Source organism: Zasmidium cellare (assembly GCF_010093935.1).
Source record: "Zasmidium cellare ATCC 36951 unplaced genomic scaffold M409scaffold_27, whole genome shotgun sequence".
In the NCBI taxonomy this organism is placed as follows: Eukaryota; Fungi; Ascomycota; class Dothideomycetes; order Mycosphaerellales; family Mycosphaerellaceae; genus Zasmidium; species Zasmidium cellare.
Window position 1 is genome coordinate 203,207 of NW_022986971.1, and position 25,805 is coordinate 229,011.

The following is a 25,805-nucleotide window of genomic DNA, read 5'->3' on the forward strand; positions in this document are numbered from 1 at the left end:
CGATCGACTTTGTTGCCGAATGCTGTCATCAGTGAGACTTTCTTTTCCACGTCGCATCTGCGTCGCCGCTGATGCAATTCTACACCCACAAAGTCATCGTTGCTCGTGGTGGCTGGGTCAAGCTCTGCAAAAGCAATTCTTGTATCACGACGTGTCGTCTCACTGCGGATGCTTAACAGAAAGCTTATAAGCGCCCAAAAGCTTGGACGCGATCAAGGTATTGTGCGTTCTCATCTTCAATCGGCGTGCATTTATTTTCAGGAGCTCGTTGAGATCGCCGTGATAATTCTGGTCCCCAGCAGTTGAGCACTCGAGGTGTCGATACGAGATATGCCGACATTTGGGCTATGAACACGGTCATTCGCGTCCTTGTTTACCATCATGGTATACCTTGTACAGCATAAACTGGCTTGGAGCTTGCCATGGGTTCTTCAGCCGGTGCATGGCGTAATTGCAGTCTAGGACGTCCTTCGCTGGCCAGAATGTCTCTCTCTTGGACATCCAGTGAGGTCCCGCGATGATCTCAGAGCCAGAATTAATGTTCTTCGACTGAACACGTACATCTGCCACTATTTGAGTCATCAGTGGCGGCTTGCACAATTCTTAGCGGGATGAGAAGGCTGGCGACCGGGTTGCGCTCATTCGCGCAGTCATTCATGATCATTCGTTGAGCATTGCAGTATCATCCGTGAGCCTGCGCTGAAACAGAAGCCAGAGTATCATTTCACGTTTAGGTGGCCGGTTTGGAGGAGATTGGACGCCAAGCCTCTCGTTCGTCTGCCGATGTATGCCTCAGGCAGCCACGCGTGCTGCGTACTGCGTCGACGGTATCACAATTGCCCGTCAATTGCTGTCTCTTCCCTTCCACCTCACCTTCTACAAAGCTGGACTCTACATCGTACTTGTGGCTATGCTCCCGACGTCCATCGACTACTCCAATTGGTATCGACATCTTCTTCAGGTGTGACGGATCACTCAGCTGCTGTGGACCTGATCCGAGAAATGCGAAATGCTGGAGCAAGTGAAACCTGGTGGGACATCTGTTTTCCCTCCCTCCACAACTCATCGGCGACGGCTCCCCGGGCTGGCTTACGAATGATGCGTACTACTGTCACATCATACTGTACCCTCCTCTGTGTGTTCAAAGTGGAACGCATCGAACTCGCGTCTCTCCGCCTTTTTCTAAGCAACAGCGCTACTAATTACATCTTAAGCTGCTTAGAGGGCTTAGGAGTAATGGGGATAGATGTTCCACTTTCGGCGGGGCACGAGGGTTCGATACGAGTAAGTCTAGTTTGCGAGCGGACCGAAGAAAGGTGAAGCCGCGAGTATCAGTCCGGGCCCGACGGACCCGTCTTTGCAGCGAGCGTATAGCTACAGTCTGACCAGAGGAAATATGCAAGCGTCCTAACCAAACGAGATAAAGCCGAGAGCGGTGCTAGGCCGCCGAATGACATACAGCCCTAGAAGAGTGTCCAAAAGAGGCACCTGACATTGTCATGTAGTTCGGCATACCGATACTTTGAGGAGAACGACTTTAGGCCAGCTCGGACACCTCGCATTTACCGAAAGACCGCCATACGCCTACTCAATCTCCTTCAACCATGTCGAAGCTGTCATGCCTGTCATCATTAACTCTGCAGTCTGGTCCATGGGTTCCTCCTTACCCAGAGCCACCTCAAGATGACTCCGAGTCCTTTGCCGGCCAATGGTCCTAATGCCAATACTGCGGATCACGATCCTCCAGAACCTGTCGCCATTTGTGGATTGGCATGCCGTCTTCCAGCAGGCATAAGCCATCCTCGACATCTATGGGAGTTCTTGCTTGCTGGTGGAGACGCACGCAGCGAAGTACCAGCGTCCAGGTACAATGTCGAAGCGTTCTACGATCCAAGCGGAAAGCCAGGCACGACTAAAACTCGACACGGCTACTTTCTCGATGATGAACTCACGAATGTGGACACATCTATGGTGTCCATGTCCCGGAAAGAGCTCGAAAAGCTCGACTCTCAGCAACGTCTCATGCTGAACGTAGCACGAGAATGCTTTGAAGATGGCGGCGAGGTCGGTTGGGAGGGCAAGAAGATCGGTTGTTATATTGGCAGCTTGGGTGAAGATTGGCTAGAGATGCTTGTACAAGACACACAGAGCTTTGGACATTACCGAGTCACTGGACAAGCAGACTTCTCGCTATCGAACCGCATCTCGTATGAGATGAATCTTCACGGGCCTAGGTTGGTATAAGGCAACCCACAAACGATTTTCCTCGAATCTGACGTGAACCGAGCATGACAGTGCGGACTGCATGTTCGGCCTCGATGGTAGCGTTACATGAGGCTTGTGTAGCGGTGGGGAGAGGCGATTGCGAGTCGGCCATAATTGGCGGCACGAATCTGATCTTGAGACCCCACTGCACTGCTCAGATGTCCGAACAAGGTGTTCTTTCCCCTGACGGTTCTTGCAAGACGTTCTCCAGCGAGACCAACGGATATGGTCGAGGTGAAGCCATTGTTGGTGTTTTCATCAAGCCGCTCGAGCAAGCACTTCGAGATGGCAACAGCATTCGCGCAGTCATTCAAGCCACATCGACCAACCATGGCGGTAGATCAGCAGGATTCACAGTCCCAAACCAGGACGCCCAAGAAGAAGTTATTCGCCAAGCGTACCAACAAGCCGGCCTGGACATGGTCGACACCGGATACTTCGAGTGCCACGGAACTGGCACACCTTTGGGAGATCCCATCGAGGCCAAGGCGGTTGCTAACTGCTTCAGCAAGGCAGGGATCATAATTGGATCCACCAAGTCAAATTTTGGGCATACAGAGGGAGCATCTGGTCTTTTGTCTCTGCTAAAGGCTGTTCTCATGCTCGAGAACAAAGCAATCCCTCCCAGCATCAAATTTTCGCCGAAGAATCCAAGGATTCCGTGGGACTCAGGCAAGCTTGCACTTGCAGAGAGACCTCTATCCTGGCCGAACGATCGCGTGCAACGCATCAGTGTGAACTCATTCGGCTTGGGAGGCTCAAACGCCCACACCATCATCGACTCTGCGTCGAACTTTCGACCAATCACTGAGAAATCCTCGAAAAAGGACGAAACTTGTCAGTTGCTCCCATATTCCGCTGCAAGCCAACGGTCCCTTAACGCGCTTATCAGCACATATGCATCCTTTCTGGAAGAGTCTAGTTTCAATATCGCCGACATTGCGTACACGCTCGCCCGCGGTCGCGAGCATCTAAAGCACCGTTCGTTCGCCGTTGTTCGTGGGCATTCTGTCATAACTAGCCCGCCAGCAACCGCGCCTAGCCATCGGACTCCCAAAGTCGTCTTGGTATTTACCGGTCAAGGTGCTCAATGGCCTGGGATGGCTGTCGAGCTATTGATGTCTAATCCAACCTTTCAATCCGCCATCCGCTCCTTAGACGAGTATCTCAACGCTAGCCTTGGAGACGATGCCCCAGAATGGACCATCGACGAAGAGCTTCGGAGGCCTTCTGAGACGAGTCGTCTCGGTCTCGCAGAGTTTTCCCAGCCGCTGTGCACCGCCGTGCAGATTGCACTTATCGATACTCTGCGCTCAGTTGGAATCAAGGCGGATGCCATAGTCGGCCATTCAAGCGGCGAGATTGTTGGCGCTTATGCCGCTGGTGCCTTGACTGCGGGAGAGGCTTTAGTAGCTGCGCTGTATCGTGGCGTTGCGGCCAAGAAGCAGACGAGACCAGGTGCAATGGCAGCCATTGGCATGGGCGTCGCCGACGCTGAGAAGTTTCTGTTGCCAGGTGCTTGTATCGCCTGCGATAATTCTCCACGAAGCGTCACTGTTTCAGGCGATGCCACAAGCGTCGAGGAGGTCCTCTCAAGCATTCACAAGGCCAATCCTGACACGTTCGCGAGGAAACTTGCAGTTGATAAAGCGTACCACTCACACCACATGGCCGAAATCGGCGATGCATACAATGCGTTGATCCAGGAAAGAATAGTGGCCAAGCCTTTGGAAAAGCCGTTCTTCTCGAGCGTCGAGGGCAAGCTTCTTGATGCATCCGCCAAGCTTGACTCCCAATACTGGCAAAAGAACGCAGAATCTCCTGTACTGTTCAATGGAGCTGTAACGAGTCTCCTCCGCTACTTCTCGGATGATGAAATCATCCTTTTGGAAATCGGAGCTCACTCTGCCCTGGCTGGCCCCTTGAAGCAGATCATGACAGACACCTCAAACAAGGCAACTTACATACCTACCTTGATACGGAATCAAGATGCTTTTGAAAGTTTGCTGTGCTCTATTGGAAAGCTCTACGCCTCGCATGTCTCAACCGACATTGCGGCACTGTTCCCAACAGGCATTTGCTTGTCAAATTTACCTCGATATCCTCACCTCCCTTCGGACAACAGCTACTGGTTCGAATCTCGTCTCAGCAGAGAATACCGGCATAGGAAGTTTCCACATCATGATCTGCTTGGTACCAGAATTCTGGAAAGTACAGACATTGAGCCCGCATGGCGGAATCTGTTGCACGTGCGCTACAACACAGCTTGGCTCAAACATCACAAAGTCGGCGATGACATTGTTTTTCCATTCGCAGGTTATGTCGCAATCGCAGGCGAAGCAGTCCGTCAAGCGACCAAAGTGGAGAAGGCCTTCCGTCTACGACATGTTTTGGTCAGCACGGCGATGCTGCTTTCTGAGGAGGAGCCAACGGAAATCATCACCACCCTTCGTCCTCTACAATTGACAGTTTCCGAGCAAAGCAGCTGGTTCGAGTTCAGTATTGTAGCAAACAGCGGCAGCCAATGGACTAAGCACTGTAGTGGGCAAGTCAAGGCTGAGGGCGGACCCCTGGCAAATGGAATAAGCCCTGAATCATTCCCTCGTGTCGTCAAACGGGAAAGATGGTTCGACGCTGTGAGATGCCAAGGTCTGGACCTGGGCCATGACTTCCTGCATATGGACGACATTACCGCATCTACGACTACGCACGAAGCACGTTGTATCCTCTCTAGCAGGAGCTATCCCCTCGATACCTTGTCACGATATCACATCCACCCGGCGGTGATCGACGGTATCCTTCAATTGTCCTCTGTGGCTGCTGCAAATGGCCTCATACGGAGACATCGAAACTTCCTTCCTGTGTCTTGTGATCAACTCTTGGTTACCAGGACGGTGAAAGACTTCATTGCCAGTGTGGGAGTTAGTCGTATGGGGAGAGAGTCTACATCTTCAAGATTCTCCAATGGCAAGGGCATCTTGAACGGAAAGGTAGTCCTCGAATTCGACGGTTTGGAAATGCGCGCCGCCCAGGTCACTGGGGAGAACGAAGACAAGTCAGATCCACATGCTGCATCGCGCCTGGTTTGGGCCGCTGACATCGACTTTGTGGATGTGAGGTCACTGTTCTCGCCGCTACCTCATATTGAGACATACGCAAAAGAACTTGACGATCTTGGGAGACTGTCGATCCAGAAAATCCGCAAAAGCCTCTCTCATCTCACCCCGAAAACACTCCACCACCAGCAATATGCTGACTGGATCAGATCTCAACCCTCATCATCGGAAAGCTCAGAACATGACGACGAGAAGATTCAGCGGCTCACTGCAAGCCTCGTCAACAGCGAAGTTGGCCCTGTGGTCCAGGTACTCCAAGCTTTTATGGCCAACATCGACACCATAGTCAATGGCACACCATGGGAGTCTTTCCTGCCCTCCAACATCGTAGCAAGCTTGTGCAATACTCTGTCTGGTGTCGACAGCTCAGCTTTCTTCAAGACGCTGGGTCACTCTAAACCAAACCTCCGGACCTTGGAAATCGGCGGTTGGTCGAGGTCGCCATCAAATGTCATCGTTGATGCTTTGCAATCAAACGGCCGACGTTTTTGGTCACAGTACACCTTCGCTTCCACGGCTTTGCTCCCGGCTGAGAAAAGGCTTGGCCATTGCGAGGGCGTGGAGTTTGTCACTCTCGACATCAGCAAAGATCTCGGTGAACAAGGCCTCGAAGAACGCCAATACGATATTGTTGTCGTGCATGGAGCCCTGCAGAGACTACCCATCGTGGAAGGCTCTCTCCGGAACATCAGACAGCTGCTTCGGCCTGATGGCCGCCTCCTTCTGGTGGGCTTAGGTCCTGCGCCAGATTGGACGAAATTGGTTCTCGGTACTCAAACAGCATGGAAGAACGAGGAGTTGGATCAACGGGCCTTGGAAGGTCGTAAAATCACTGATTATTGGCAACAAAATCTCGAAATCGCAGGCTTTGGCTCTCTCGAGGCTATGACCCATGACTCAAGGGTGGGCTTTGAGTCCAATGGCATTTTGCTAGCTCGCCCGACCAACAGCCTCACCAACGGGGTCTACAAAGCCTTTGGTCTGCTCGTGAGAGATAAGTTGAAGAGCTGCCACCCGATAGAAGAGCGCCTACAGCGACACGGATACCAGGTCACCAAGCTTACTCTCAAAGACAACCCGCCGCCCAACACCGATATCATCTCTACCCTTGATCTGGACAGCCCTTTTTTCGAAAACATTGCAGATAACGACTACGAGGACTTCAAGACTTTTCTGGCCAACTTGCGCAATTCTGGCATCCTCTGGATCACAAAACCATGGCATACTCGGGTAGAAGATTCTCGCTATGCCCAAGTCATTGGCCTGGCTCGTGTCATTCGGACCGAGCTTCTTATTGACTTTGCTACTTGTGAGGCTGACGACTTCGATGCATCCCTTTCCCTTGTTTGCGACGTTTTCGACAAATTTAGCAATCGCGATGCCAACGACACTCTCAGCCCCGACTTTGAGTTCGCTATCGACGAAGGGATCATCAAGATCAGTCGACATCTGCCATTCACCCTGGCAGATAATCTGCTCCAAAGCCACGACAGTGAGCGAATGAAGATCGTTTTTGAGAATCCTGGACGTTGGAGTAGCCTCCAGTGGGAGCGCCAGGCTGAGCCTGAGCCTGCAGCGCTCGGCAATCGTGCTGTTGAGATCGAGATGCATGTTGTTGGACTCAATTTCAAAGACGTACTGGTTGGCATGAATCTCATCGATCACGTCGGGCGCTACAACGGACTCGAAGGTGCGGGTGTTGTTCGCGGAGTAGGCTCAGACGTCAAAGCATTCAAGCCAGGAGATCGTGTCGTTGCAATGGATCATCAAATGCTGTCTGCCCTGGTCGTAACCCACGAAAATATGTGCGCCAAGATCCCGGACTCGCTCGAGTTCTTGGACGCTGCCACAATGTTCACCGTCTTTGCCACGGTGCAGCAGTCTCTGATCAAGATCGGCCGTTTACAAAGAGGAGAGTCGCTCCTGATTCATTCTGCTTGCGGTGGCGTTGGCCTTGCTGCAGTACAGATTGCACAGATGATTGGGGCAGAGATCTACGCTACAGTAGGCTCCAATGCCAAGGCACAATACCTCGTGGACACCTTCGGCATCCCGAGAAATCGGATATTTTACTCTCGTGACAACTCTTTCGTCAAAGACGTCTACCGCGAGACTGGTGGGAAAGGCATCGATCAGGTCCTCAACTCACTCTCTGGCGACTTGCTACACGAGACCTGGAAATGCGTTGCACCCCATGGGAAAGTCATAGAGATTGGCAAGCGTGGGCTTCTTGGCCATGGGAAGCTTGATATGGAGCCTTTTGTGGCTAACCGCAGCTACTGCTGCGTTGACATCGATGCGTTCTATGACCACAACTCGCTTCGATTCAAAGAGTGAGTCAACCAGAGACACTTCGTCGTGAATATATAACAGCGCTGACGGAGATTCAGGTTGATGACAGAAACGCTTGAATATCTTGAAAAGGGGTCCGTCAAGCCGATTCCAATCGCCAAAGAGTTCGACGCATCTTCCATTCCCAACGCCTTTGAGCACCTGCTCCCTGGCCACCACATCGGTCGGGTTGGCATTCGAATTTGCGATGTCAATGGTCGATTGACTATGAAGACTGAGGCCTGCCGCAGCTCTGCCTGGAACCTTGAGCTCAACTCTTCAGGATCGTACCTTTTGGTTGGTGGCCTAGGGGGTCTAGGCCGCGCCATATCTATCTGGATGGTGGAACACGGCGCTCGCAATCTAACATTCTTTGGTCGTAGTGCTGGGAAGGGCGAGGACGATGAAGCCTTTATCAAGGAGCTCGAAAGTATGGGCGTTACTGTCAGTACCGTCCGCGGCAGCGTCACTAAGCTCGAAGACGTTGCTAGAGCTTTTGCTACCGCGCAGCCTCCACTCAAAGGAGTCCTACAACTCAGCACCGCCCAAGCGGACGACAACTTCTATGCAATCACAAAGGAGCAGTGGGACTATAGCGTGGGTCCGAAAGTTACTGGGACGTGGAACCTGCACCACGCCACTGCAAACCTCTCTCTCGACTTCTTTGTCCTTGCCAGCTCTCTATCTGCGGCCGTTGGGATGCCGGGTCAAGCCAACTATGCTTCTGGAAACAGCTTTCTCGATGCTTTCGTCCAGTATCGCAATAACCTCGGCCTACCCTGCTCTGCCATCAACATTGGCGCGGTTGCCGGTATTGTTCTCCTGGCCGACAAGGCTGCGCTTCAGCGCAGCGCAGTGCTGGTCGGTAACAAGACTGTGGATGAGAAAGAGCTGTTGGACGCTATGGCGCTGGCAATGACGGCTTCCATACCCCGAAAGCCACCAAGTGGCAGCTCGGATGGGCAATGCTCGTTCACAGATCCTAATGTATTTGTCCTAGGCATGGCATCCAGAGAGCCCCTAGAGAGTCCCTCCAATCGTACTGTTTGGAAGAAGGACTGTCGTATGGCAATCTACCACAATGGAGACTCAAACTCTGAACAAGCCACGTCTTCCACAGACCCGCTCAAAGTTTACCTAGCACAAGCACAAGCAGACCCATCGATCCTCCGCACGCCAGAAGCAGGGACTTTCTTCGCACGAGAAATTGGTAGTCGACTTTTCGATCTGCTCATTAAAGATGGCAGCGAGTTGGACATCCGCGTTCCGCTCGAGGACCTTGGGCTGGATTCTTTGGTCGCCATTGAGTTGCGTGCTTGGTGTCGGCAGGCGTTTGCTGTGGATGTCTCCGTGTTGGAAATGCTGGGCGTGGAGAACCTGGAAATGCTCGGGGTGTTGGTGGCGAAGAAGCTGGTACAGGCGACTGCCAGTAGGGGTGAGAAGGAGTGATATGTTGAGCTTGAGGACTCAAATCCACACAAGTGTCTGCTAGAACTATGCAAGAAGAGGTCTAAGGCCTCATGCTGGATTGAAGGGTCTCCGGTACGTCGACACGCCTTCAAATGCTTGCTCTTGGGATTTCATGTTGAGACAATACCGAAGGCACGGAACGCTACGGCAGTCAATGGAGAGAAAGTTCGTCGGCAATGCATGAGCTCGCCGTAGGCCAGCTTGTTGGCCTATCTCCGAGTGTGCGTTCTCGTGTCTCTCTATACCGATCAGGGCGCTAGCTTCTTCTTGCGTGCTTAGCAGGATTGTCACGTTAGGCTCAGGGCACTTGGCGAATAAGAAGAGCAGTTCCCTCGCATTAGATTAGGACAATATGGAGTGAGTTTGCAGGACTACATAACTGTGCCAAAGAGCCGGGAAACCCATTGCCAGTCTATTCCATTTCGGTTTCCATCCGAAACTGAGCGCTTGACAAAATGGCGACCCCACAGGTTGCTACCAAAGACGAGACCACCATTGGAGACTCAGAACTGGGATCAGATGCCCCCAAAGACAAAATTCCGCCAAAGTGGCGTAAAGCGGCGCCATGGACTCGAACTCTCTTCTACCGCACAACGCTCTTCCAGATCTTAGTCGTTGGTGTATGTGCCTTCACAGCTCCTGGGATCTGGTCAGCCATGAATGGTCTTGGTGTTGGAGGCTCACAAAGTCCCAACTTGGTCAACGCCGCCAACGCCATTCTCTACGGCTTTATGACAGTGACGTGCTTCCTAGGCCCTTGGCTGACGAACTTTATCGGATTTCGTTGGACTTTAGCAATCGGATCGCTGGGCTATCCTCTCTATGCAGCGGGGCTTTACTGCAACAATCGCTTCGGAACCATATGGTTCGTCTATGTGGGTGCAGTGGCATGCGGTCTGAGTGCTGGGTTCTTCTGGAGCGTCGAAGGTGCTATTGCCACAGGCTATCCAGAGCCACATAAACGGGGTCGATATATCGCCACGTGGTTCACATTCCGGAACTTTGGTAACATCATAGGGGGTGCAATCTCTCTAGGACTGAATGCCAAAGTCGACCACAAGGGAAAGGTCGGATACGTGACGTATCTGGTCTTCATCGCTTTGCAGTGTCTTGGATTCTTCTCCGGTCTTTTCTTGTCAAACCCCGAGAAAGTGGTCCGTGACGATGGGTCTAGAATTGAGGCTCCAAGAGGGATCAACTGGAAAGTGGAAGCGAAAGAGATGGGTCGACTGGCAATAAGCAAATCCATTCTCTTGCTTGTACCCCTTTTCTGGTACTTTGGGTGGATGCAAGGTACGATCTGTAAAGAGTTCCTCACATCTTATATCAAGCTGATCATTCAAAGCCTACCCGGGAACGTTCCTCGCCACGTACTTCACCGTTCGATCACGAGCTCTCGGCAGCTTCATGTCCGCCGTTGTAGGGTCTCTGGCAACCTGGCTCGGCGGTAGCTTGGTCGATCTGCCTTGGGCCAAGAAGAGGCAGACTCGGGCGGTTCTAACATTCCTCCTGATTGCGGCGATAAACAGTGCAACATGGATATGGGCCATGGTCATCCAGAACGAATATCGATTCTCGAAGCCTGTGCTGGATTGGTCTCATCAGAGCTCCTTTGGCCGTGGTTTCGGACTATACATGTTCCAGCGCATCAGCCTGGGAATGGTGGAGAACTACATATACTGGTGCATCAGTAATCTGTCAGACTCTCCAGGAGATCAAATCAGGTACAGCTCCCTATTGCGAGGAATTGAGACAGCGGGAGTTGCTGTTGGCTTTGGCGTTCAGGCTGTGCCAACTGTTCTGATAGCCACAGCAGCGATCAACCTTGCGCTGTGGTTCGTCGCATTGCCATTTAGCTATTTTGCGACTTTGCAAGTGGTGCGCAAATTCAATGAGTTGGATGCGGAGCGGAAGGCCAGCGAGGAGAGTTGAGGAAGGAGAGGCCTCTTCCTTTGTTGAGACAAGTTTTTGATGCAGACAGGCGTAGGACGTTATTTGTATCCACGTCACAAGCCTCTTCAAGATGCACTTAGTACGTTGGAATTCTTTTGCTGAGATCTATCGAGGCCGCAGATACAGGAGTGCCGAGTGTAAAGCCTTGTCGTAGCCGAACGCTAACCCCGGCGTAGCCTGGCTTGGCGAACAATGAAAGCATTGGGCGATGGCACGACATGTAATTGCTGAACAGGCAACGGAACTCGATGGATCTGGAGAGAAGCATCTCATTTGACGTGGAGATGAAGAAAGATCCGATTGAACTCTTGGACTCTGACACAGATGGGGAGCATCGAAGGAGCAGGATCAATCTTTGAAGAATCGCAGCAATGTTAAGCGATCGAGTCATCCCCCGATTTTTAAGTACGACCAAGGCATTCAGACCTCTACTTATACTCTACCAAGCCATCGTAACATGATACCATGTCTCGAAGAGCCCGATTCGTGAATTTGCTTGCCGCCTTCGCTAGCCACTGTGAGCGACGATTGCCATACTGTATTCGTGCTTCCTCGGCCGTAGATAGGAACACGTGTGCGAATGACAGAATTCATTTCTTGTAGGATCTAGCCGCGATCTAGCCCTGCTTCTGCTAGCTCACACGTCTGCTCATGTTGTGCTCCAATAATATTGCGGTCAAAATCTTGAGATCATTCACGCGTTGTCTCTCTATTATCTAGAGAGTATGCTGAGAGGCAGATGTTAAGGCTGCTAATGTAGCCTACGAGCGGTTCGAAGCTCGAATAGCAGACGACCGGTCTAAAGGCAAGCATACGACAAGTAGACATCGTGACAGACGAATAGCAGATTGATGAGATAGTATTTGACATTGTCGACCCGTATCAAGCAGAGCTCTTGTAGGCGCTAAGAGAAAAAGAGCAGTCCAGATACCTTCGGCTGAAGCTGCAGGGAAAAGATACGACATAGTAGCGTGGAGCTTTGTGCCCATATCTCGGAGGAAGGCGGTTGATGCATAGCACGAGTTTCAACGATCGCTGCTTTACTGTTGCCTGATTCTGGACTATTTTAGTTCACCGCTCTCTCTAACCACTGCTGGGCATGTGTGCGCTATACCTTCATTGAACCAACGACTCAACGATGGACCACATGATACCAGACGACAACAAGGCTCCCATGCGCGCCCGAACATACTATGTCATAAGGCACTACCGTGTATTTCTGGGCTCAATCACCGCCATCATGCTCGCCTGTCTCGGTGAGCTTGCTTTGGGGATCTACATTTGCTCGACGTTGGTCCCAAGCGATGCGTACTATACTGCCGGATACATTTCGTCTCCAACTCGAAACAAGGCCAAAGCCAGAGCGTAAGTTCGCACTTGTATATCCAGCGAAGGTAATTCAAGCTGATGCGTCACAATGAACAGTGCTCTAGTCTTCTTCTGGTGTACCATGCCTTTCGTACTTTCGGGGTGGAGCCTCTTTGAGGCGATACTGATGTTCAAGAAGCGTCTGTCCCCGACGTGGATAGCGAGTTCGGCGACTCTGGCTTGTATGCTTTGGATTATTCAGATGTCGCTTGAAGGGGGTTGTGTGTGGACATATCCGGGCGAGAGCATCATGACCTCTGGCGGAGGGATTTGTCCAAACGTATTTGCGCCAGCCCTTGGCTGGAACGATGGATCATTTGATACGTACACGACGGCGTGGTATACGCCCTATTCTGTCATTGCCGTGTTTTGTTTGTGAGTCTGGAGTCGACACCATCCCTCGAATAAGTTTGTTGCTGATGAGTGCTCACAGATACGTTGTGTACTTCTCGGTCGGTTTGAGGGCGGTGGTGGTCGACAAGAGAGACCACAAGCAGGCGAGTGTGCCATTGGTGCCGAAGGACTCGTCGTCGACGAACTCCATTTCGACTTCACTTGTCGCGGAGACACTTGATACAGAGATGTTCTGTGCGAGCACTTCTGACGGCAAGGAACCGCCAAGCTATGTTTCGAGCGATGTTGCTTCGGCCGACTCATACAATGTAAAGAGAGATTAAACACGACCTCTGACGGGTAGCACCGAGGAACGAGGATCGGATGGTGACTATAACGATGAGAGGGTCTTGGAATTGAGATGAGAGGGAGAAATAAATCACTTGGCTCCTGAGAATGCATTAGCCTAGCATAGAATGCGACGTTTAGATGGCGCTTGGTGGATGCAAGATGCTGTAGCCGATATAGAGCATTTTGAATCGACCCTGAGGAAAATAACAAGAACTAATCAAGGTCTCAGACTCATGACGACAGGTGTTCAACCCGTGCTGTCACACTACCGAATACGAATCGATCCGCGGACATTGATCATCGCGTGCAGAATCCTCTCGGCTTCTGTGTCGAAGCCCTACCGGGATTTCTGTGACAGGATGGCAGTCCTACAGCCCCATTAGGCTCTTTTGACGAACTTGGCTTATCTACCAATACTCTCTGCATAAGGTATAAAAAAGCCAGCTGACCAAAGATTTCGAGAACAGCTTGTGCATTTTGTGCCCAACGACACGGACATTCTGTGGGATCTTCGCACTCATTCGGGCAGGGACGACGAAAAACGCGCTTGCTATCGTGTCCCAACTTCGAGTCGCCATACTCGGCGGAGGTCTTGCTGGAGCTATTCTCCTCCGTAGCTTACTGCCCCTGAAGCATCTCAAAGTCGACATCTTCGAATCCCGACCTGCATTCAAGGAAGAGGGTGCAGCAATTGGTATTGCCACAAATGCTCTAAAAGCATTGCAGGACATCGACCCGGAGCTTTTGCAGTGCTTAGATCGTGCCGGAGCGGTCGAAGAAAACGACTTGCGCGCCTTCATATCTTCGGGTGCGGATTCTGGCGAGATATTTCACACGCAATCCAGTCCGCCCGGGGAAATTCTTGTCAAGAGCGTTGCAAGGGCGCCGTTTCTAAGTGAGATCTTGAAGACTGTTCCCGAGTCATGCATGCACACGGCTAAACGCATGATCGAGATCAAGCAGTCTGAGGACGATTCCTATACCATCTATTTCGAAGACGGCACAGAAGAGAAGTTCGATATTGTCTTTGGCACCGATGGAATTCATAGCTCTGTCCGCAAGTATGTGCTTGGAGAGGATGAACCTAGCAGTAAAGCTGTTGGTGCCGGGTGGTGGTTCTACTTTGTGCTTGTCCCGATGGAAGAGGCCAGAGCTATTCTCGGTGATTGGTATCTCGACAAGCCTCGACAGCAGGTGTTTACTGGTCATGGACACTTCACTCTGGTTGGCTGGACCAACGATAAGACCTCCATTTGGGGAGCCTGTGGAGCACGCATGGAAGAAGGGTTTGATAAGACCGCGTGGGAAGTAGAGATGACAGAGGAGAAGTTCAACAAGCATTTTGAGAATGATTCGGAGATGATTCACAACTTGGCTAAGGTGAGCTACGACGCACCCAGGACTCCCTGTTCTGACCCTTCTTTTAGTTGCTCTACAAGAGTGCTCCACCTGGTGTCTCTCCGTTCTGCATGTTCCATCATCCTACGACGTCGACTTATTTCAAAGGCCGTGTTGCAATCGTGGGGGATGCTGCCCACGCTCCGGTATGAAGCTATATCTCATGATTCTCCAGTCTGCTGACGTTTTGCCCCTAATCAGACTCCGTGGCAAGGCTCCGGTGGAGCGCAGTCTGCTGAGGACGCTGTGATACTGTCCGCACTTCTAGCACGAATCAGCAAGCGGGAGGAGATCACTGCAGCACTGAAGGCATACGACCAAATTCGTAGACCACGCTGTCAGTCCATTATTGACTCCAGCTACGAGGTTGGACTACTCGCAACGGGCGTCAAACCAGGTGTGGAGCTCAATGTTGAGAAACTCCGTGCAAAGATGAAGCACAAGTGGGACCATATCCTGCCGTACGATATCACGACTGCAAAACCTTGGGCGTTGGAGGTTATGGCAAGCTTGTTATCACAGCAAGGCTGAAGCTATCGTCGGATGGTGAACGTGGAGTTTGCGGATGTGGATGAGGAGACCCTAGATAAGCAGATGGAAAATGTGATGGAGATGATCAAAGATGAGGATGTGAAGGCTGTGTCGACGTTTTGTACGAGTTGGAGAGTGGTACAGAGGGTACAGTCTTGAGAGAGAGACTACGTCCACAATCGCATCTCTGATGGCTTAAACGGCTTGCGACAAATAGGGATAGATGTTTCTTTGCGTCTGATTCAGGATTCCACCACTACCCACGCTCAGATCTAGCCCATGATACGACGATCGAAGGACTGTCTTGGATAGAGCAGAATGCAGTTCTCTCTCGAAAGTCAACGGTAGTGACCTTTCTCACTATCGCCCCTATAATCGCTTAGACGCCTTCCAAGTAATATTGTGCCTCGCGCACGGTTTCCCTGGAGTCATCTTCTCGACCACTCTCGCAATCTTTTCTCGGACTGCTCGGACGGCTGGCAAGTCTCGGGGATGAATGGTGCATTATGTCCTTTACAGAGGACAGTGAAATGCACCGCTCAGGGGCAATCCTATCGCGGAGTGTTCTGACTGAGTGGTCACAATGCAACAAGTATCGGTCTTCATAGCTTGATTCTTGTCAACAGCAACGTAAACTACTATGAAAGGCACATTACAGGGACAAACTGCAGATCAGTTTGGAACAGCCACAATCAACGCCCACTGCATGTCCTCATCATAGACCCAAATATCTCGCAGCTTCATCCCACAGCTCTCAACTAGAGCACGCCATTGCTTCTCCGTCCGTTCCATGGACGACGCTGTGGACATCATTGCAAAATCATAGTGGAGTAGCTTGTGGTTGGCACCTGTCGGCGGTATCACTATTTCGTCGATCACAACCACCGAGTCAGCCGTCATTGCAGGACGAAGCTGCTGGAGGATCTTAGCCGCGGGCTCGTTCGACCAGTCGTGTAACACATTGCGCATGTAGTATACTTTAGCATGCTTGACAGGTTGAGGCGTGAAGAAATCGTGGGCCATGGGCTCGAGGTCGATGGCTGAGGCTTCCTCTTTGTCGATCATGTCAACCATGACAGTCTGGGACATAGTGGTAAGTGAAAGTCGGAGATATGTGCGTGGAATCCATCTTTCAGCACCTACAATGTCCTGCACTACCATCTTTCCTCTCAACTGCGGGAACGCAGCTCGCAGAGCGAAACACTGATGGCCACTGCCCCCTCCCACGTCTACCATCATAATCCGGTTGGAATTGTGGTCAATGTCTGACATTTCAAAGTCTTTCGTGGACACGGCATCGTTCATCCACGTAGGAAGGTGCTTCCTGTGCTCCGCCATGTACTCGAAGACGGTTGCGGCCCTTTCCGGATTCTGCTGAAGGAGATCCATGATGCCCGCGCCATGTATTTTGGCAAAGAGTGATGTGTTGGGATCGGTAGGATTGCGGTAGCCGGTCTCTGAGAGGTATTTGGGTAGGGTTAGAAGGTTCTTGCTTCCCTCACTGTTTCGTTCAGGGTCAGTGAGTATTAGAAAAGAAGGAAACCATGCCAGGGCATAGTTGATGAGGTGAGCCTCACTGGAAGTCCAAGCCCAACTTAAAAGATTTGGTGGCTGCTGTTGCAGTTAAATTCGAGGCTGCAAATGTCCCTTCCGATACTTCTTTGACAAGGCCAATGGCAGCGACATATCTCAGCAATCTGTCTGCACGACCGACGTGTTATTCAACGTTCAATATCTTCGCGAGGATCAATGTCGGCTTACGCAATAAGGCTGAGTCCGCGCCGCAAGCCTTTGCCAGTTCGCCAACTTCCCAAAATTTGCTTGGTTCTGCGGCAAGGGTTTCGAAAACGTGCAAGTTGGATGCTGATGTTGCTGCTGCATATGCTGCACCCTAGACTCGGCGGGCCGATGATTAGACTCAGGTAATACAATAGTATGGTTCAACCCTCGATCCTGAGCTACTTGCCACGAAGAACAATCGATGCTCAGTATCAATTGGAGCCTCCACAGCAAACATCACCGCTTTGGCTGCGTCATATAGCGCTCGACGCTCGGCGGCATTGCTTGGGGGATTTTCCGCCAGCTTGCGAAGGCTGGCTGCGGTCGTGGCCATGTCGTTCGTCTGATGTCGCTTGTATATTAGCTTTACGTCAATGAACTATTTAGTAGGTGAGCCGACACATAGGTAAAAATCTCAGGAAAGATGGATTAGAGCAGAGGCTTTTCTACTTGTCGTTCATTTTCGGGCCCGTATTGAAAGGATTGAGAGCGCATAATGGTCCCTTTTAGGTATGGCATGTGAGGATGATACTTTGTGATCCTTCGCTTCCTGTCTGATCCTCCTACTGGGATCTGGTAGAAGATGTCGCAGACATATCTGCCCTACAAGAGGTCCCATAAAATTTTTGTTCAGGGGCTCAGAGCCTTCCGTATCCTACTGAGATGATCTACCCTTCTCGTTCCGCTCAAAGTGGAACGTAACGAGCTAATATCTCTCTGCCTTTTCGTTAGAGACAGCGCTGCTAATTACACTCTAAGCTACTTAGAGGCCGTAGGAGTAACAGGGATGTATGTTCAACGTTAAGCAGAACACCGAGGGTATTGGACGTCTCTGAATCCTTGGCCCGCGATCTGCAGTCTCAATTGAAAAACATACAAGAGAACAAAGATCATCCGCTGTAGCTTGCACAAACAAGATTCAAGACAGTGTCCGCAACAAGCAAGCAACCACTAGATATTTGACTGCTTGCTTGAACAATATCCTTGATTTACCAATTAAGCAAGTACGCTGTAGGCCATCAAACATGAAGGAATTTAGCTTATTAGTCAATCAAACATTTAATACAGCACAACGACCTTACTGCCCCCAAATTCCACAAGAATATTTAACCCTAACAACCCTTAAAAGCGTGATATAGAGATGACTAAGCGCAGTATGATATATACATAGCAAGTGATAGTAAGTACGCCAAGAGATTTGCTATCCGAGATATCCGAGATATCCGAGATTAAGCAGTCAATTATCAATCAATCATGCGATAACAACAAGCAGTCATCAATCAATCGTCACCTTACCTATCAATCATATAATTTACATCCATCAAGCTGCTTGCTTGCTTGTTGCGGACACTGATTCAAGATGTTTCGTGTTGATTAGTGCTGCGTCCTGTGCCTGTACGTATCCAGTGAAGTTCACCACTTCCAAGACTCTGCCAGGAGCGCCTTTAAGTTCATGTGAGTACAAGACTCGGAGCCGGTCCTGGCTGATGCCGTATGTTCAGCCTAGTCTGCTCAAAGTATAAGCACCCGTATCGCAGCAACTCCCACCACGTTCCAGAGACATTATCCAATTCAACGTTCTCAGGACGTTCCATCATCATTCCAAGGGTGACGGAAGTGAATAATTGCGCAGCCTTGAAGATCTTCACCATGGCGGAATCGGCGAGGATCGACCAGACCAGATCGTGCGCGGACTTCCAGTCATCTGGACTTTCTAGTCTGGCCTCTTCGTGCCGACGCAGGCACAGAAGCTTGAAGAAGCGCGGACCATCCCAATTCACAATCTCCTCGCGTCGATGCGCTTCAGCTACTCGAGGGAAAAGCAGGGTCTTCTCAGTCCAGTATTCGACTCCGTCAAAGCCGGAATTCAGATCCTTGGTGCACGCCAGCTGAGACCAGCAGAACATTTGCATGCTATAGTCAACTAAATCTGGCATCCTGACTCCATCGGCAAGATCGGCAATGCCAGGAGGAAACTCGATGAACTTGCCCGTGTTAGGGTCAATCAGCGTCGGCGCCAAAAGCGGATGCTGAGAGACCCCAGTACAATTCGTGCGACCCTTCCAAATGTATAAAAACATATCGTTGCTGGTCTGAGGTCAGTCACCGCTCCCAAAACTGTCGCCTCAGCCTCGTACTGCATGACCAGGCTGAGATCAAAAATCAAGACACTTCACTCACAGCCTCTTGATGAACTTGTCACCCTGCCTCCCCGCAAGAAAGAAGTTGACAGGAAGTGTTCCATGAGACAACACAGTCGACACTTCATACGGTGTCGTGGGATCCACGAGTTGATTCCAACAAATCTGGTCGACGGGAAGGATTGGAAGAATTCCTACATCCATATACACGCCTCCATGCTGGTAAATGCATGCCCCTCGTACAAAGTCAGCTGAGTGCTGGCCAACGTATTTGCCGTCCACGGTGCGATCGATGAAACACTGGGGTAGCATCTCGGCGGGAATGAAATTGAGGGCATAGTTTGGCGACTCTGGGCAGTTGTCTAAGATGCGTACAGTCCAGCCGTCGGATTTGTTCAAGCGGACCCATTGTGCGACATTGCGTTGCCAATGACTTGGCATTGATAGAATCCCGGAGTGCCAGAAGCCCCATATATTCTTCTCGGAGTCCACAGGGAAATGACTGTGTAGGGCGTCAATGATTGCGGCGTCCGTCCGTCCGTCCTGATGGATTAGTCGGCGACGAAGCTTAGATTGGAATTCCACAGGAATCTCCAGGTGCTCCATTGTTCGAGAAGAAGTCGAATCTTGAGACAAAGATACCTCGTGTTGCTAAGACAAGTATGTTATGTAGAGTTGAGAAGTGGGAATAAGGAGGAGACGCCGTGCAAATACGTAAGGATGTCCAGCATAAATTCGCTCGTTTGGGTTCGCACACAGCCATCGAAGAAACGGGCAGCTTTGTCCGTTCGTTTAGGAGGGAAAGAAAAGGGTTGAAGCCGTTCCTATTCTAGTCGAAGAACAGAACCGAGGCACTACAACCAATACAAAGCTCATAATCAGTTATTATCAGCCCTAGAAGCAATAGTGGTACAGAAATTACTAGCCCCAAAGCCTGATGCTTTTGCGAAGCTGCGAGCTTTCATGTCGGGGTCATCAACCTCATTGTCCTACCTTGTTCGCAATCGGACACTGTTGCAATCGTTCAGCGTCATCCTGAAGCTACCCTTGGTGTTCCGCTCAAAGTAGAACATTCATCCCCAATACCCCTAGCCAATCTAATTAGCTTAAGTGCAATTGGCAGCGTAGTCGCTGGCGGAGAATGGGAGAGACAGCAGATCCATACATTCCACTTTGACCGGAACAAAGAGGGTACCTCTGCGACGATATTGTGCCTTACGGCCGTGCCTGGAACCGCCCTTTTTTGCCCAAGCATGGGCCATTGGTACCAAGTACCAGCAGGCTATGGGTAGGCATGCATGGAGTGATACTTTTTTCTACTCAAATACTTGGCAAGGCTACGTCAAACGCCGGAAAGGGCATTTACAACATTCCTCCTGTAGCGCTGTGGTAGGCTGTCTATTTCCAATCATCAAATGCTCTCCCTCGAAACGCTCTTCAGATAACATTTAAACGTCGATTGTTATCCATGTGGGCCTAAAGGCAACATAGCACGTGTATCCCCATGCTAGAAGAACTTTGCCGCAACCTTCGACCTGAAATCACGCAGAACCCAAGTCATGTCAGTCGAAGGAATGAAGAAGCCGCCGACGCCAGAACGGTTGAACAGTATATCGTAGATTCTGCTGCTTGCAGCTTCAGCCTTTGCTTCGAGTTCAGAAGAGGAATTCTGCTCCGTCGGTATCGCTGGAAGCAAGATCACGATGGTGTCTGGATCCTGTGGTATTACCTCGATCCGACACTTCCTGTCGTCCGGTGCAACACCGAAATGCTCTTTCAGGCCTTCCACCGGGTCTGCAATGAGTCTCTCACGCAGGCCGGGATCTTTGCGAAGTCGACGGTAGTGGTCCACAAAGATATCTGCCGACTCCGTGCCTACGCTTGCGCTGTTTTGCGGAACGCCTGTCGCATCTGTAGCAGGGTGACCTTGAGGGCCTCCGGAAGAATCCATAGAAATAGATCGCCGCTTTTCCAGAGATCAGTTTGGTTGATTGGTTCGCTCAAGTCGTCGCCCCTTTTGGCTAGAGGTGGAATCATGTAGTAAAGTGTGTCTGGCCGCTGTGTTCGTACCACCACCTTAACGCCCTCGGGGACTGTGACGTTCAGAGAACGTAACACTGAAACGGCGTCTCGCTCCAGCTCCTCTCGAAACGAGGGATCTGTCCAAGCTTTTAGCACGAGCGTGTTCTCAAAGGTTTTAGGCTCTTGTTGCGCCATAGAGCTTCCTCTCGGCGCAGAAGAGACAGTGGCAGTGATCATATATAGGGCATTATCGAAACAGCTGACACATTGATCCAATGTCGTATTACGGGAGTTGCTGACAAATAACCGTGAGATGCACAGAATGTGAGATGTATGTTCAAGCTCCAAGCGTCCATCAGGCTCCATGGAGGCTCCGCGGTGGTCATTGTGTGCCAGCAGTTGAGAACTGGAAGTGCATGTGCTGACTGTCGGTATAGGCAGGAAGCACTAGCCAAGACCGAACTCTGGCTGTGCAAGTTGCTCGTTTTAGATGTGGCTTCCAGAGCACTGCTCAAAGGACATTCAAATGACCAAGCTCGTATGGGCGCACGGCACAATGATATTAAAAAACATAAGCAGAGCAGCATCGTTCGAAATGATTCCAGCAATCGAGGTTATCGTCTCCGTTCCTACTCGAAGCTGTCTTGATACGCGAAGATGTTTTAATGTTCGCCAACGCTATAGGTATGCCTTTTTCCAGCATACCGAACCTTGCCTGGTGATGAATTGACCCCTTTGATCTGTCTTGCTGCCGGCTTGTGCTCAATTTGCGATAGCCAGCATCGCCTAAGGCTGACTCTTGCAACCCTCGTACGCCGGTGTTCCGGTATGCTCATAGAAACATCTCGCGGAACCAACGACATATGAGAGAACCAAGAATCGACATCACTATGGAAAGCCCCCGAAGCACTGGAGCGGCTTTTGCTGTTTCTTAGCGACGTAACTGCTCCACCGTGCTCAGCTCGCGTTTGTGATGTATTGCGTCGCTCCGTTCAATGCGCGAAAAGAAAAACGCGGACACATTCACGATCCGCGGACATTGGGAACGTGTGCTCGTACAAGACTGTGCTTGGTATTCTGCAAGACAGAGAAGATCATATCGAGGACTTCGACGGTCCTCACATAATACTGCTTTTCTGTGGCGAGTTTACGTCGCATTTCATTCACTTCCGATTAACATTCCATTTCAGGGTACTCTCACGTGACCCGATTCCCAACAGGGTAGTCGAAGTCTTGGCGCTTTGAACTTCGCCGAAGTCCGTCTCAAGTCCGCAACCTCAACTCCAAAACCATTGGCACCACAACATGTTCTCGAAACGCTCGCTGTCAGCACTGAGCTCAACGGAGCGTCAGCTCCTCCGAAATCAATGGCTCCGCAGTGGGCAATGTGCGCGGTGTTTTCACGCGTCCGTGAGAAGGGGAGAGGTTGAGTCTAGCAGCAAGAGTAATGCTACTGGACCTTCGAAGAATGGTATGGCCTTCGAAGGACCTTGATACTGTTGTTTGGATCGCTGATATGGTACTTCGCAGCATCCAAACGAGGCGAAACCCGCCAACAGCGCTCCGCTCGAATCTCCAGCGAAATCGCCATGCTTCAGAAAGGACCTCCTCCTTCCACCTCGAGTGCCAGCACCGGCGAGTCGACAGGGCCTGGTAGTGCGACTGGTGCTTTCCATGCGCCGCCAGCGGCTCCTGGTAGTGATGCTGGATTTCTCGAGACACCCGGTGAGATGGGAGGTCCGGAGCAGCGAATGGGCGAGAACATATCTGCGGGAAGAGAAGGGCCGAACGCACAAGGGGCCGGGAGAGCTCTACGGACGGAGCAAGATATGATGGGAGGGCTCGATGCGAACCCCGGACATCATCGGGAATGGGTGAGGAGGTCTGGCAGATCTTCAGAAGAGGAGGAGTTCGAGGATGACGACCTCAGAAACAACGCACTCCAGCCAAAACCCACCCCCATCAAACCCACCATGCACAAGCACCACGACCTCCTCCACGCCGGCGCCGGCGCCTCCACCATCGCCGGCTCCAACTTCGAAGGCGTCATCCACGACCGCATAAAAGCCACGTCCTTCCCTCACCACCCCTCCGCGGAGCCCCATCGATGGCACACAAAGGGCAACGGCATGAAGAAAGACTTCAAAGAGCATATCGTGAATAAGCTGGTCAGAGGACAGTATGATCGCCGGGATCTGCTGGGTGGGGAGAAGTTCGCGAAGCAGCCTGTGCTGAACGATGTTGCCAGGATGGTGCTGTTGAATGGGTCGTATTTGGCGGGTGATGGGAGGAAGTTGTTGGGGAAGGTGAGGAGTTTGCTTCCGAAGCCGGTGGCTGCGGCGCCTAAGACGCAGGGGCAGAAGGGGAAGAGGGCGCAGCTGGTTAAGAAGTGAGATGGAGAGGGAGGGGTGTATAGTATGTGTAGACATAAGAGCTAGGAGAACTAGATGTACAGATCACCGAGACCAGCATCCTCTTTCGTCGTATTCAGCTCGACTTTGCGATATCTCAACGAGCATGGAGGGGTGAACCGCCCACCAAGTCCACTTCCTCCAGCGAGGCATATGCGCAATGCCATGAGAGAGGGAACGAAACGGCCGCGGCAGACGATGCGGTTACAGGACAACGTGTAGGCGAGGAGTGACGGTACGCCTGAGATGGACCATGAGAGAGGACCGCGGCGTATGAGGAGGTGGTCGACACATGCCAGTTCGCCAGACCTGTTTCAATCCTCTCGCCCACAGATATCCAATCTCCTTCCCCTACATCAACCCAACACACCCTTCATACCCCCCTCCTCTCCCTCCCCTTCCCCTCCCCCCTCAATCCTCTCCAACACCATCAAACTACTCCCCAAACTCGGCCGTCTCGAATAAACCAACCACCGTGGCCCCCTCTCCTCCCACCGAAACCTCTTACTGAGTCGACTGAAAAAGGGGAATCTGCTGGGAGTTGATGTCTCAGCTCGGCGATTTCTTCCTCTTGCCTGTCGCGGGTACGGGTGCTGTCGTCTTGCGGGCGCAGGTGGCGAGTCAGAGAGGTTTTGATCGAGGCGAAGATGTTACCCATGTGTGAGGGTGAGTATGTGTGTAGATGCTGGTATGTGCGAGCGTGAGGGATACGAATGTTGCGTTGTAGTATGTGTGAGGGCGTTCTGGGCTTACATGCTGCAGGGAGTGGGATTGTTGGGTGGGATTGTTGGGGAGGACACAAGATGAGGGGGCGGGCGTGTGTGACTGTGACTATGGGGCCAGACTCGTGGTGAGAGGGTCTTGAGGGTGTTGGTGCGACTCGGGTCGCATTTGTTTGGAGATGTTGTGCATATTCAAGTTCCTTTTCAAGCTGCAAGCCTCGCTCTGCGGCAGGAATGTTACACTATGTTCCAATGTCCTAAGATACTGACTGCAGCGTCGAATCGATCCAGCTATCTTTGCAACTGTGTAAAGGTAGAGAATCCTATCCCGTAACGCCGTATCCCACGTCAGTACAGCCCGTTGAAGCTTGGCATCCCCTTTGCGCCGTCAATCGTCAATTCGGAATGAATCGTAAGAGGCATCGTAAGAGGCGCTTATGCCGGTGGTGCACCAGGCGCGGCAGAGGCAAGCCCATTGAGACCAGGAAGCGTGCCACCAAAGCCGCCAGTCGAGCCGAATCCGCCAGCGCCGCGGACGGTGTCCTCGAGCTTGTCGACGACAAGCACTTCTGGGGTGTAGATCTTGAAGAACGTTATTAGCCAACAGGTGCAAGACAAGACGGGTATTCCATATGCTCACCCTCTCCACGATCAGCTGCGCAACCCGCTCGCCCACGGCAACCTTGAAGTCCGCATCACTGAAGTTGAACAGCAGCACCTTCACAGGGCCTCGATAATCGGCATCAATGACACCCGCTCCCGTGTCGATGCTGTGCTTGCTCGCCAGTCCACTCCTCGGTGCGACTCTGCCGTATGTGCCTGCTGGGACGGCAATGCTGATATCGGTGTCCACCAGCACCTTGCCTCTTGCTGGGACCGTGGCCTCCTTCGATGCGTAGAGATCGTAGCCAGCGGCATGTGCGGATCCTCGACTGGGAGGTTTGGCGGTGTCGGAGAGGAGCTTGACTTGAAGAGCTGGTGGTGGGGGCTCGACGGACATGGGTGGAATTGATGGGAAGGGGTCCGGGGCCATTGACAGGAGAGTGGTGTGGTTGGACATTGTGGTGGGTTGAGGAGGTAGAGACGTGTGGTCGGGCGTTGGCGTGGGTTGATCGTCGTTGAGGATCGCTGAGAGAAGGTCAATGTGTGTTTGTGTTTGGGGTGTTGTGTGGACTCTCACAAGCAACGCTGAGATTTGGGGCCGCTTCAGTGTATTTGGTACGTTTGGGTAGAGGCGATGCTGGAAGGCTGGGGGCGTCGTGTTCGGGCGCTGGGGTTTGGTCTTGTTCGGCCATTGCAAAGGCAAGAAGGCGTGGTGGGAGTCGATGTGGGCCGGGAAAGCGCAAGGGTTCACCGAGCTGACGCGACTTGCGGCGCGTCTTAATCGAATCGTCAGCCCAAGTCACGTGACATTTTTACGAAATGAGTTAGCGAGCTGCCTGATTTGCCGCAGCCCAAATGTTGTCCGACCTCTCCTCTTTGCCCGTCGTTGCTCCCTTCCCTTCACGTTCCCACAACTTCACGCAATTGTCGTTGGCTGGTCTACACAGTATTAGGGCTTGATATCATGATGAAAGGAAGGCCGACACCTGACTATAGATATCTGATCAAATC

At 51.7% G+C, this 25,805-nt stretch overlaps 8 protein-coding genes across 8 annotated transcripts; 4 read left to right on the forward strand and 4 right to left on the reverse strand.

The window, feature by feature from the left end:
• Positions 1-1,683: 1,683 nt before the first annotated feature.
• On the forward strand, positions 1,684-9,161 carry M409DRAFT_68050 (uncharacterized protein; the record flags this gene model as incomplete). Its single annotated transcript, XM_033817668.1, has 5 exons — positions 1,684-2,234; positions 2,357-2,570; positions 2,634-4,510; positions 4,748-7,714; positions 7,772-9,161. 5 exons carry the CDS (start codon positions 1,684-1,686, stop codon positions 9,159-9,161), a joined length of 6,999 nt encoding a protein of 2,332 aa, XP_033665029.1.
• A 476-nt stretch (positions 9,162-9,637) lies between these two features.
• Positions 9,638-11,114, forward strand: M409DRAFT_25488 (uncharacterized protein; the record flags this gene model as incomplete). The annotated part of the gene is made up of 2 exons (XM_033807714.1): positions 9,638-10,475; positions 10,528-11,114. 2 exons carry the CDS (start codon positions 9,638-9,640, stop codon positions 11,112-11,114), a joined length of 1,425 nt encoding a protein of 474 aa, XP_033665030.1.
• A 1,159-nt stretch (positions 11,115-12,273) lies between these two features.
• M409DRAFT_25489 (uncharacterized protein) lies at positions 12,274-15,116 on the forward strand (the record flags this gene model as incomplete). Its single annotated transcript, XM_033807715.1, has 6 exons — positions 12,274-12,500; positions 12,561-12,878; positions 12,937-13,165; positions 13,821-14,567; positions 14,615-14,731; positions 14,787-15,116. 6 exons carry the CDS (start codon positions 12,274-12,276, stop codon positions 15,114-15,116), a joined length of 1,968 nt encoding a protein of 655 aa, XP_033665031.1.
• A 672-nt stretch (positions 15,117-15,788) lies between these two features.
• Positions 15,789-17,229, reverse strand: M409DRAFT_56850 (uncharacterized protein; the record flags this gene model as incomplete). The annotated part of the gene is made up of 4 exons (XM_033813418.1): positions 15,789-16,196; positions 16,260-16,617; positions 16,694-16,817; positions 17,046-17,229. 4 exons carry the CDS (start codon positions 17,227-17,229, stop codon positions 15,789-15,791), a joined length of 1,074 nt encoding a protein of 357 aa, XP_033665032.1.
• A 987-nt stretch (positions 17,230-18,216) lies between these two features.
• Positions 18,217-19,642, reverse strand: M409DRAFT_56851 (uncharacterized protein; the record flags this gene model as incomplete). Its single annotated transcript, XM_033813419.1, has 3 exons — positions 18,217-18,379; positions 18,444-18,983; positions 19,077-19,642. The coding sequence occupies 3 exons, from the start codon at positions 19,640-19,642 to the stop codon at positions 18,217-18,219; spliced, it is 1,269 nt and encodes a 422-aa protein (XP_033665033.1).
• A 901-nt stretch (positions 19,643-20,543) lies between these two features.
• Positions 20,544-20,987, reverse strand: M409DRAFT_25491 (uncharacterized protein; the record flags this gene model as incomplete). The annotated part of the gene is made up of 1 exon (XM_033807716.1): positions 20,544-20,987. The coding sequence occupies one exon, from the start codon at positions 20,985-20,987 to the stop codon at positions 20,544-20,546; it is 444 nt and encodes a 147-aa protein (XP_033665034.1).
• A 1,376-nt stretch (positions 20,988-22,363) lies between these two features.
• M409DRAFT_25492 (uncharacterized protein) lies at positions 22,364-23,451 on the forward strand (the record flags this gene model as incomplete). Its single annotated transcript, XM_033807717.1, has 2 exons — positions 22,364-22,529; positions 22,589-23,451. 2 exons carry the CDS (start codon positions 22,364-22,366, stop codon positions 23,449-23,451), a joined length of 1,029 nt encoding a protein of 342 aa, XP_033665035.1.
• A 1,175-nt stretch (positions 23,452-24,626) lies between these two features.
• On the reverse strand, positions 24,627-25,486 carry M409DRAFT_25493 (uncharacterized protein; the record flags this gene model as incomplete). The annotated part of the gene is made up of 3 exons (XM_033807718.1): positions 24,627-24,773; positions 24,832-25,319; positions 25,372-25,486. The coding sequence occupies 3 exons, from the start codon at positions 25,484-25,486 to the stop codon at positions 24,627-24,629; spliced, it is 750 nt and encodes a 249-aa protein (XP_033665036.1).
• Positions 25,487-25,805: the final 319 nt, after the last annotated feature.